Genomic DNA, 12,432 nt, shown 5'->3' on the forward strand with positions numbered 1-12,432 from the left:
TGTCATCCAGGCTCAGTCTCCTTTATTTCTTTTCACACAGACACCAGGATGGAGCTGGCATCCCAAACATGACATGCGGAAGCTAACTGTCATCCCCAGCCCATGGCCTCCTACCTCCCATGAGTTAATGTCAGGGGAGAGAGCTTTCTCTGTAGGCTTCTCAGAGCGATTAACCCTTGAAGGACTTGGGGTCTGGGTATAAAAAGAAGCACTGCACACATGACTTTCCTTCAGAAGGCTTTATTGATCTCTGCATCCAGCAAACAGCAGAAGGTGCAGGGGTGAGGTGAGCCATCTGAGAGTTGAGCACGTGCAGGCAGCAGGTGGGTGAGAAGCCAAGATGAGGCTCCCAGAGCAATTTTCCAAGGATAGGACAGCCAGCAAAAATGAGTCGGGTATAACAGTCATCTCAGTGCCGGGGCATCTGTGAGGACAGGAAGCCCACATGAGACCCAAGGTCCCGTGCCCTGGTCCTTTGTAGTCCTCCATATCCTTCCATGCCCCAGGGCCTTGCCTCTCACCTTGACTGGGCTTGGAGGGTATCTGCCCTTGTGGGCTTCTTCGTTCATTAGAGACCTCAGCAGGCAGGAGCGGCGGTGGGAGAAGGTCTCGAAGCTTTTCTTGCCATGGTAGGCTCCCATGCCACTGTTCCCTAAATGAGAGGCCTGTTCAGGGCCAGGATCCCAGCCCATCTTGTCCTCACGACCCTCATGAACTCCCTTGTCTGACTGAGCCTCACGGGAAGTAGTCAAACCTTAGAGTGCCCCCTAGGCACCTAGGCCAGGCAGAAGAGTGCTCAGAAAGAGTCTCATTCCAGGCATGCCACTAAATGGTGGTGTGACCCCGGGCTTGGGGTCCCTACGGAAGACCAGAGTGATCAGGACTAAGATCCCAGCACCAGACTTACCCACACCCCCAAAGGGCAAAGTGGGCACAGTGATGTGAACAATGACGTCATTGGCTGTCACACCGCCACTCGATGTCTCTGCAATCATTTTCTTGATCACCTGTGTGAAGACCCAAGCAGCCACCTTGCAGTCCTGCTTCCTCACCACCCTTTCTTTCTGAGCGTGTCTTGGAGTCTCAAAAATAGGGACTAATGGAAGCAGAGCCCCAGCCACCAGCTCCACCATCCTTAGCCCCTGCAGCGTCTCCAGCCCTCTGTAAATATCACACAATCCTCAGCGCTGTATGGGGAAACAGCAGCAGTTCCACAAGCCTGTAGCAATGACTACAATCCACAGCTCTAGGAAGGTGGAACGGTCCTAACCTTAGAGCTAAGGCCAACGAGGTCCAGCTAGGCTAACTGATTTGCCCACGGTTGCATGTCTAATGAATGAGGAAGCTGCAAACTTGAACCCAGGCCTGTGGATCTCTGAGTCCCCTTGCATGTGAATGCCATGCCTAAGAGGCCGGGAAACTGGGAAGGGGACCCTAGGCCTACCTTGTTGTTGTTGGAGAACACGTAGAGTGCCAGGGGTTTCTCACGCTGGTTGATGAATTTAATGGCCTCCTCCAAGCTTCGAACACACACAATGGGCATCACCGGCCCAAAGATCTCCTCCTGCATCACCTTGGCCTGGGGGTCCACGTCCACGAGAATGGTGGGAGCTAAGGCAGGATGTGAGCTAGAGTCTGTTTGTGCTGATTCACTCCCCATCCCAACATACACATGCACATACAATACACACATGCCAGTGCCAACATCTAGTTCCTGCTTCCATTCTTTTGCAAATGAAGATGCCAAACTTATGTGACTTAAAGTGCTCCCCGCATGCCCACTTCCTCCCTACCCCCAGTTCCACACTCCACCATGGCAGACCATGGGGAGATCTATAGACTAACCTACATGGTGGAGCAAGATCTAAACACTGAAGGGACAGTCATTACATCTGCTGGCCCCATGTATCCATCCCAGAACTCTCCAGCCTCCTTGGTAACTGGGGACCAAAGGGACACCAATTGATGTTGCCCCCAGCCAGGACACTGGGAGCTCCTCCCAGCCTGGCCTGCCTTGAACTCTTGGGGGCCTCTGCTGTCTCCATTCCCTGCTCCCTCATGCAGACTGGGGATGAAGATGGAGCCCTTGTCTCTGCCTTGTGGGAGAGGTCTCTGGTGCTCAGAGTCTGTGGGAGAAGGCAGACTCTGAGCACCACTCTTCTGAGGCCCCCAGAGCTTTCTGCAGGCCCACTTGGGAAAGACTTCTTGCTGAGTGTCTGTTCCCACTTTCTGTAAACTTGCCGCAGACGCTGGTAGTCCCAACAAGCAGGCAGAACACACACCTATGTATCGTGAAGCCGCATCCCAGGTGCCTCCATGGGCTACTTTCTGGCCCTCAATCAGGCCTACGACCCTCTGGAAGTGACGGTCATTGATGATTCTCCCATAATCACGGGCCTGCTTAGCATCTTCCCCATAGAAATCCTGAGAAGAGATGAGGCCTCAAGGAAGTCTTGGTCCTGCCATGACCCTGACCTCCCAGCCTCTGGGCAGTGACTGTCTGTGGGTGGTGGAATCTGGGTTGCGCCCCTCCCCCACCCCGTTATGCTCTTCACCCTTCCCAGTTGTCTGCGGTGTGTGAGCACATTTCTTCCGTGAGTAGAAGAGAAGTACCTAGTATTTCTCAAAGTCCTAGAAGTTGATTGAGGCAAAATACACCCCCTATGGCTACAGCTCCCAACTGGCATCTGCGGGTCATGCTCACCTTTAGTGACTTTTTGAGCTTCTCCACGATTTGGTTCTGAATGGAGGGGTCGCAAAGGATGTAGTCTGGGGCCACACAGGTCTGGCCACTGTTCATAAATTTCCCCCAGGCAATCCGCCTATGGACATGCAGTCTGTTAATCATGAGTGCTCCCTTGAGACTAGCCACAGGCTCAGGGCCAAGGCACTGAAGGGCGAGCGATGGAGGACAGCCCATGGGCTGCGTGCTACCACGGTGGGTCTCCCTAAGCAACCACTCACTTGTAGAGGCACTGAGAAGCTCCCCCCCCCCCCCCGCCACATACACCACAGGGGTTCCCGCAGCCGAGTGTTTAATGTCACGGGTGTCAGGGAGGAAATTCTGAGGCTATCCTGGGATGAGAGCTCTGTTCCTTTAACCACATTCTTAGAGTCTTGCATAGCCTCTTCCCTTCTAATGGGGTACAGAGATGGCCAGAGGCTTATCTAGTACAGACTGAGTCCCATCCTGGACTCTGAGGTGTGAGTCCCATCCTGGACTCTGAGGTGTGAGTCCCATCCTGGACTCTGAGGTGTGAGTCCCATCCTGGACTCTGAGCAAGTGGCCCTGCGCTCCTGGGCCTGCTTTCCAGATCTCAGTTGGGGATCTCCTGCTGAGGGGCAGCGGGGCTTGGTAAAGGTCTCCAAACCCTGAGTACCCCACCTTTGCTTTCCTTGAAGCTTCTCCTTGGAGTACCACCCTTAGTGATGCCCACAGAGTCAGTGCTCTCTCTGGAGGCCCCCCTCTAGGAAGATTTCTATGAATGGTGTCCCCCCATTCAACTTCTCCCATCCCCAAACCATAGGCTCCTTGGGGGCAGGGACCATTTTTATTACTCGGTGCAGAGACTTAGATCTTTGGCACCATCATGTGTTGAAAGGTGGATAGGAGCCCAAGCCTCTGCAGCCAGCCAAGCCCAAGCCTCCTCACCGGCAGGCCACATCTAGATCACAGTCCTTGTCCACGTAGCAAGGGCTCTTTCCTCCAAGCTCCAGGGTGACAGGGGTCAGGTGCTTGGCCGCGGCGGCCATAACGATCTTCCCCACAGCTGTGCTCCCAGTGTACATGATGTGGTCAAACTTCTGTGTAAGCACCTCCGTGGTCTCGGGGACACCCCCATTGATCACTGGATACAGATCCTTCCCGCAAAGAGACAGGAGGCTCAGCAAAAAAATCAAGCCTCTCCTCACTCCGCGCACAGAGTGGGCACTAAGAGATTGGCCCTTCAGCTCTGAGCTTATTTGGGTACCCAAGGAAGTAAGTCATTCTCCTAGCTCAAGGGCTCCATTTTCCCTGCTGTTAGAAGCTGGGCTCCTCCCACCTGCTCTAATCACCTCCTGTCTCCCAAGCTTTAAACAACTGACCCCCGTCACAGTCATCCTTGAACTCTAGAGGGCACCTCACCTTATCCAGGTACTGAGGCATAAGGGTGGCTAGCAGGTCTGCCGTATTCTCACTCACTTCTGAGGGCTTGAGGACTACTGCATTTCCTGCAGAATACAAGGTCAGGGTCATCCTGGGGAGACCGCCTCCGAGACTCTTCCTACCCAATGGCCAGGCCTAGAGATTCCATTACATCATCTGTACTCTTGGAAGGCAGTTGGAGAGGCTAGACATGGGGGCATGCCGTGAGAACACAACACAGGTACACACGAAGGAACACAATGCAGGGAGCACACACAGGTGACACAGGAGCATCTGCTACAGGTACACACACTGACACACGCTTTCAGGGGCGGTACCACCTGCCCCTCAGCAGTGCTGGAAGACTAGGAAAGAAGAAAGGACCCTCAGAGAGATGCCCACACTAGAGAGCGAGCAGCTCTGGCCTCTCCTGTCACACACTAACAGAGAATCCTTACCCCCACGCCCACCCTGACCCCACAGGTATATGGAGAGGTCATCCTGGAGGCCTGGCTACATGGTTTAGCCACCACAGCCTTCTGTAGCAGCCACTCTTACCTGCAGCAATGGCACCCACCATGGGCTGGATGGTGAGGTTGAAGGGGTAGTTCCAAGCACCTATGACAAGGACTGTGCCCAGGGGCTCCGAGTGGATGTAGGACTCATCCTGCTGGGTATGGGGAGTCTTTGCCACAGGCTCGTCCTCAGCCCACTCTGGGAGTTTCTTAATCGTGGTGTCAATCTCCTCCAGCACATGCGCAATCTCCTCATTGTAGGCGGTCCACTCATTCTAGGGAGAGGCGCCACGGGAACGTGAGCCGCAGAGCCAAGGCTCTGCTGCCCTGGTAAGTTGGCTGTTCAACATGGGGTCCGTATCAGGGTGGTGGGATACAGAGCTGAAGAGTGGGTCTGAAAGGTCCCTTCTTCCCAAGGTTTGTAGGATGGGGGGCCCCAGGACCCAGAGCTGGTAAAGGGATGAGTGAAACTAGGTCTGGCCCGAGGAATGGGTTTGAGGGTCATTGGTGAGGGAGAAAATATATTGTCTGGAAGACTTACAGACCACACTGAGACCTGAACCTGAGAAAGAGCTTGGGAGATCACAGTGTTGAGTAGACATGGGTACAAATCCCACCCAGGAAAGAAGTGCCCGAGAGTGGCAGGCTAGAAGCCAGAACTACAGCATGGGGAGACAGGAACTGGGGACAACAGAGCCTCCTGACATGGTAGGGGTACAAGAAAGAGGGAGCACGCGGGGGGGGGGGGGCAAATACACATCTCTTTCTTGAATTTTGGGAAGCCAAGAGTGAGTTTTCTCCTTCCTGTCTTTTATGGTGGGAAGCCTTAAGGTGAGTGAACCCTGACGGGGCAGAGGGTGGGCAACGCAGGGAAGGTGGAAGCAGTCGCAACTGAGTCCTGACCTCAAAGTAAAAGGCTTGTGGTTCCTAGCTTGCTCAACCCAAGGGAATAAGGAAGAAGCCATGTGAAGTCCAATCCCTCTGGAGAGCACGGCCTTGCTGGTCCTTGGTGTGCCAAACCAGGTAAAACAGGGAGGGACCAAGGACAGAGGGAAAAGGCAGGTGGCTGTGGCGGTGGGATAGGATGGGGATGGGGATAGGGTAGAGGTGGAGAGGTACTTGAAACGGGTTGATGAAGAAGCCAGACCATAATGGAAAAGCAACAGGTGGAGGGAAGAAGACCCTGTCTAGAGGTGGTGGAAGGAGAGGGCGACCTGCAATCTTTGCCAATCCTTTCCGAGCCTCCTTTTCCCCTCTATAACATTGCCTATACACGTGCAGCGTTTGGGAATCAGTGCAGTCCTCAGTGAAGTGCTGGGCGGCGTACAACTGACGCCCTACACTGTCCCCGTGCCTGTTACATTTGTTAGTCTCTTTGTGGCCGCCTCCCCCCCATAGCCACCCCCCCCCCCACGCCGCACCTTGTGTAGGTCAGCGGCCAGTGCAGCGATGATGTCCGCCTGGTGCTCAGTGATCATGCGCCGCAGCGCCTCCAGTTGCTGGATTCGGAACTGCAGCGGGCGAGTCTTGCTGGAGTTAAAGGCATCCCGCGCCCGGTTCACAGTGTCACTGATCTTGCTCATAGCACCTGGAGATACAGAGAGAGCATTTTGCAGAAGAAGGCCACATCCACGGCTCTGGGTTGTGCTTTGGCACCAGCTCCCTGGCACTGGCTCGACCCTCAGTGCTCCGCCACTATGTTAATTTTATTTGGATAAAGACCTCTCCTAGAGACTGGGAAATGCATTCCTGCTGGAAGGTCCCTTTTTCTGACTCAGATGGCTAGGCCTTTCTGATGTCTTTAGACATCCTAGGTTAGATGACAATAATCCGCAGTGAACTATACCCATCTGAAGCAGAACCTGTCACAGGGTGGAAGGGGGCACCCTCCTTGGCATCTCTCCAGTCCGACCACTTGCAAGTTGGGACAGCTTCCTTCCCTGTAAACACTAGAGGAGGAGCCTTGCGACCAACTCCTTAGATTAGGTTGAATGCATACAGACCACGATTTCACCTCTTACCCATTTAAAGGAAAACTAACACCAAAAAAACTAACACATATCCTTTCTGGCTACATCATTGTGCTTGAATATGCTGGTTGCCTGGCTAAGCTGAGCCAGGCTTAGCTTTTAGATCATCACATCATATGACATGGGTCAGTGCCAACAAAGGTCTTTCAGTATCTCAGGTTCTTGTGCAAAATTGCAGAGGTGATTCTTGCTTCCAGTACAATAAAGAAACTGGCAAATTGGTGTGGCTCTTGGGGGGCCACACCATATCCAGCAAAGGCCTCTTGAAAATATTTGTAGGGGTTGGGGAAATGGCTCAGCAGTTAAGAGCATGCAGTGCTCACCCAAAAGACTCACATTTGATTCCCAGCCCCTCCCTCACCTGTAACTCCAGTTCCAGGGGGTTCTAATGCCTTTGTAAGCATTTACACACACACACACACACACACACACACACACACACAGAGAGAGAGAGAGAGAGAGAGAGAGAGGAGAGAGAGAGCCATACACATAATAAAAAATAATAAAAATAAATCTTTACAGAGCAAAAGAGATAATTAAAGATTTTAAAAAGTAAGTATTTGTAACACTGAAGATCTGTGCAGGAGATTCTAGTAACCGCAGCTCCCTAAGCAACAAGAAAGTACCTACTGTTTGCATGTGACAAACATACTGGGAATAGCCTAGCACTGGTGGCATAAGGTGGTAGATTATTTAGACATAAGATAGAAAACTACCAAGCACATTCACCAAGGCTCTGCCTGTCACACATGTGCCATGGGGAAGAAAGAAACATGTTTCTCAAACAACAGGTGTAGTATGTATGCATGCATGAGAGAAAAAAAAGAGAGGGGAGGGGAGCTACTGAGGGAGAGAAATAATTGGTCATCTCCTCTCTCTCTCTCTCTCTCTCTCTCTCTCTCTCTCTCTCTCTCTCTCTCCCTCTGTCTTTCCCTGTCCGGGGACCTGTGCTTCTACCACTGAACAGCACCCCAGCTGCAGCGATGTGTCTTTTCATTTTTACGGCACTTGACATTTTGCAGTGAGCTTGTTTTCCTTAATGTTGGTCGCATCTTTGAGTGGAGAATACACGGTCATGGTGCAAAACTGAACAAGAGAGGACACAGATTAAAGCACTTTGCCTTCTCCTCCCAAGAAGCTGTCATTTCTGCCAATCCCTCACCCTCCTTCCAGAGATATTTGGCCCAGCACTGTATAACATTTAACACTGGGGTGTGGAGGAAGTTATTCTCATTGTGCAGAAATACAGCAAGTTCCCCTGCTAAGCCCTTCCCCGATATACTATTACATAAATACAGTATTTAATGATGTTGGATATGGGTGCATGAACCTGCCTGATTTTGCATTCAGATTCCTCCCACCACCCTCACCCATAGGTGTTGACCCTTATACTTCTTCCCTAGGGAGAGGCACCCTGTTGGCACCCAGGCTTCAGATATGGACATGCCATGCTCTGTTCCTTCTCCACCAGGAGGGTGGGTAACTCCTTCATTGGGACCCCTGGGTAGGGATCTGTAGGCCCAGCCTGTAGACCAGTTCTTCCTGCTGGCCACAGCTTCAGCCAAGCAACCCTGCAGCAAGATTGTACTTTTCTTCTTACCCTTGTGGTCTAACCAGGGTCACATGGCCTCTGCCACAAATCACCAAGGTAGGGGACTCAGGAGGGGAAGAGCCTCACGTGAATGGGCTGGGCTGAGATCACCCCTCAATGTCATCTCCCAAAACTAAGTGGTCCTTAAGAAGCTAGGTCCCTGGGTCTCCTCTGTGAGCCGGTTAATCTCAGGGCTACTCAGAGTTACTGACGGATACGTGAAAGCCATTTGATGCTGCACCTGGCACCTGAGTTGGACACGAACTAGGGTTCCTCTCTCAGAAGCACCCCACTTTGGGGGTTACACCTTCCTTCTAGACACACCTCACTCTCAGCAATCCTTCGCTCGCCCCTCAGTTCTCATAAAACCTCCAGAGCAGAGCTGCTGAGTTGGCTCAGTGGGTAAAGGACTTGCTTTGAAGGCATCAGGACCTGAGTTTGGATGCCAAGAGCCCATAGAAAGCCAAATGTTGTAGCACATTTCCAAAATATCACAACCCCTGCTGAAAGATGGGAGACAGACAGGAGAATCCCTGGAATCTCATAGACCGGCTATCTGGTATACCTGGATAACAGTCAACAATAAAGAGTAGAGACCCTGCCTTGAACAAGGTGGGGACCAAGCAATCAGAGCTGTCTACTGGCCCACACATATGCCATGGTGCGCGCACACACACACACACACACACACACACACACACACACGAGGAAAAGAGAGAAAAAGAGACACAGGGAGAGACAAAGAGAGGGAGAGATTGATTTTTAAATGCACCATAATAGCGCTCACAAAGAAAGGTCAGTTAGGCATTTGTTCCACAGCTGAGGACAGTAAGACTGAAGACGTTTCAACATGCCACCTCTGTCCTCACAGGTAACAGGCACTGAAGTCAGCCTTTGACCTCACAAGCATCTCTCTCCAAGACACGTAGTCAGCTATGCAGCCCTGCCGTCTTTCTAAGGGGCAGAGAAGCTTGACTGTGCGCACCAAGATCTCTCACCCAAAGGCCACCTCTCTTTCTGTGTTTTGTGGGTCTCTGGGACTTTCTTGGCCCAGTGTTGCAGATGATAGAGCTCCAGGAATCTGATGCTGGACATTCAATGCACCCAATCAGGAAATGTTGGCCTGGCAGGGTCTGGACCCGTTGTCCTCAAAATAGATGAAAGCCTTGGATTCTCAAGGCCCATGCGCCCACCTAGAGACAAAGTAAGGAGGATGGGGAAGATTACCTTCTACACAGCCTCTTCCAGCAGCTGGGATTCCTGGAGTGAGCAAGAGCCAAGAGAGGACACATTTAAGTACCCTCCTTCCCCCCTCCTTGGTCCCGCTAGTCCTTGCCCAGGAAGTTCGCGTGATGAGCTAAAACAATATTCAAACGTGGGTGCAGCATAATCTGGATCTCTCCTCCACACAGGTTTTGAAGATTAGGTCTCAGGCTGTTTGTTTTGTTCTGTTCTGAACTGCAAGATGGGCCTGTGAAAGCTTGTGTGGGCTTTTAGCCAACCCTCAAAAGAGCCTGTTTGCCCTGGGCGTGGGGGCCACTGAGTGATTCAGCCTGGCACAAAGCTCATGCTTTTGCCAGATGCTGTTCCATGAGTCCCCTGTTATGTAAGGTCTACAGTGGGTGAGCTACAGTCTCGCAGTGTGTGCACAGCACCAGAGAATACATGTCAAAAACACATTCCTCTGTCACTGCCATATGCAAGGGACGAGGGTTCCACTGAGGCACAGACTCACAACAGGCTGGTTGGAGATTTCTACAGGGGTCCCTACTAGTATCTGTGGATCTGTTCTCTCAAAGATTAGAGGAGAATGTTGCCAGGGCCTGTCAGAACTACCAGGAATTTTCTCGCTGTGGTCACCCAGGGAGGATAGAAGCTGAACGTCCCTTCCTCTGTGTTTAAGCAGTGTTCTCTGAGCCCCTGGCCTGCACCACACTGTGAGGGTGTAGGTTCACACAGACCACCACAGTCAGCCCATCCCACGCCCACACTGTGACCAGGGCTTCCCTGTGCCCCTTGCTACCAGGCTACCTTGCCCCTTATGCACCTGGTGTTCGTTCGGAGGAAAACAGGTCCCCACCATGGCTGTGAGACACAAAGGCTGTGCTCTTGGTCTCTCCCGAATCTGCACACTCCATGACTCTGCTACAATGTCATATCAAATAGCACCACTTTGTCCTCTGATGTGGTATTCCCCTCTATATGCTGTGATTGCCATTAATGAATAAAGAATTGCTTTGAGCATATAGCAGATCAGGGAAGAATAGAGCTAGGTGGGGAAAATATAAAATAATGGAGATGGGTTAAATTAATATGTAAGAGTTAGCAAATAAGAAGCTAGAGCTAATGGGCCAAGCAGTGACCTAAATAATATAGTTTCTGTGTGAATATTTCAGGGGTGAGCAGCCAGGAACTAGCTAGTGATCTCCTTATTACAAATGGGCGCCCACGTGGCCAACTAAAATCCACTTAAAACCTGAGAGGCCTTGTAAAGGAATTCTAGACACTGAAAAACAAAGTTTAGCTACATTTTTTTTCCCTGAATGGGCTTTGCCTGCTGGCGGCACCCTGCAGCTCTTTTAAGAAAGGTTTTCCTGATTCAGCAGTAGCAGAAAAAAAGCGGCACTGTTTTGAAATGCTGGCTTCCTGGGCCATGCTGCCAATGCAACCTCTGGCTCTTTCAGAAGACCGAGAATTTGAATGGTGTTTATAAGCAATGTGCTATGGCTCCTTAGTGGCAACATGAACTGGCTGTGTACCTAGTGATGGAGCACTGTGCATGGCTCTTGGTGGTGGTGAGCAGCTCTGCCATGCTGGACTGGGTGGGGCAAGCAGGCAGGGCAAGCATTGCTATTTCCCCTAGCAATGGCACCATTAAGTTAATAAGAAGGGTTTAGCATTTTAAAAAGCACTTCTGGTCATATATGCAATAAAGACAAATCCAGATGTAAAAGACCTCTAAATGGGTCACAGTGTTGGATAAATGTATGTAGGCTTGGGAGAGAAAAATGGTTTAAAAAAAAAAGGTAAACTCTTTATTGAGACAGAGTATAGACAGTCATAGTTTAAAAGAGTAAAGTAAACATTAAAAAGTAATAGAGTGAAAACAAGCCACTTAAAGATGAAAAATATACAGAGTCTGGATTATGTATATTATTGTGTTTTCTTTGAATTTTTTGACTGTGAAAGAGCTAAGTACAGAGAGACATTTTATTGTATGGGCGGCTAAGCTAAGCTAACATATATATTTTAAAGGTATCTTAAATTCAAAATATGGGTCTAAGGATATGTTGCTTTGGAAAAGGGGTTCTTCTTTTGTTTCCAGAGAGGATGAGAACCTGTGGATTGCTTCTAGACTAATGTGGTTTGATGGACCAAGACTGCCTGGAAGATCACTGTGAACACCCCCAAAATATTTTGCTCAATAAACAGCAGGAAGCAGTTTGAAGAAGAACTACTCTCATATTTCCAAATATTGTTTAAAAATGTTTCTTTACACTTAAAGGGGGATATGCTATAGAGATTTGCATCGGTATGGATCTTGCTCTATTGATACAAATTTTAAGTCAATTTTGTTATATGTATATTTCTACTCTTAATTAAGATATTGTATTTGTATAGCTCATCTAAAAATGTAATGTATAATTAAGAAATATAGGTAAACAGTGAGTCGCCTATAATAGTCAAGCTTGTAGTCATGTTAGTTAGACTTTCTAGATGTATAGAGATGTATTCCAGATGGATTGGGATTCCTCAAATCTTTCAAAGACTACAGAATATGGCATTTAAAAAAAAATTTAAGAACTTAGGACTTTTCATGACAATGAGACACATGTGCTCTTGGCAGCACCAAGCTACTTCAAGAGGAAGATGAGCACTGAAGAGGCTCCTTATGTAGTTGGTTAGCCATTTGGGCAAGAAACTGCTCTTGCCTGTACTGCTTGATGAACTGGACATGCAGGACCCACAGAGAAATGACTGCTGAACTTGCCTAAAGGTGAGCCCATCTTTCAGGGTTCCTGCTTCATGAAAGAGTCTACTGGACATTCTGCAGGGCACAGAAGATAGTGACTGACAAATTGCCAATATAGGTAGAACTGTCTTTGAAATTTCCTGCTTCATGGAAATGTCTGCTGGATACTATGGGACTGTAGGCTAAAGTTGGATGCC

At 50.0% G+C, this 12,432-nt stretch overlaps 1 protein-coding gene across 1 annotated transcript; it reads right to left on the minus strand.

Annotated features, from left to right (window-relative positions):
* Positions 1-224: 224 nt before the first annotated feature.
* On the minus strand, positions 225-6,224 carry Aldh3a1 (aldehyde dehydrogenase 3 family member A1). Its single transcript, XM_026780752.1, has 10 exons — positions 6,063-6,224; positions 4,685-4,916; positions 4,127-4,212; positions 3,653-3,861; positions 2,705-2,822; positions 2,283-2,424; positions 1,445-1,611; positions 908-1,007; positions 522-652; positions 225-424 (listed from the first exon to the last, which is right to left on the minus strand). Exons 1-10 carry the CDS (start codon positions 6,222-6,224, stop codon positions 410-412), a joined length of 1,362 nt encoding a protein of 453 aa, XP_026636553.1. The 3' UTR covers positions 225-409.
* Between the last annotated feature and the right edge of the window lie 6,208 nt (positions 6,225-12,432).

Source organism: Microtus ochrogaster, chromosome 7 (assembly GCF_000317375.1).
Source record: "Microtus ochrogaster isolate Prairie Vole_2 chromosome 7, MicOch1.0, whole genome shotgun sequence".
Classification (NCBI taxonomy): Eukaryota; Metazoa; Chordata; class Mammalia; order Rodentia; family Cricetidae; genus Microtus; species Microtus ochrogaster.

Bases quoted from the DNA above. Each gene is read 5' to 3' on its own strand.
- Aldh3a1 (XM_026780752.1), bottom strand. From the start codon at position 6,224: ATGAGCAAGATCAGTGACACTGTGAACCGGGCGCGGGATGCCTTTAAC. The intron at 4,213-4,684 runs GTAAGAGTGGCT...TGTATTCTGCAG, and splicing joins GGTGGGTGCCATTGCTGCAG to GAAATGCAGTAGTCCTCAAG. The intron at 3,862-4,126 runs GTGAGGTGCCCT...CTTTGCGGGAAG, and splicing joins TGCCTCAGTACCTGGATAAG to GATCTGTATCCAGTGATCAA.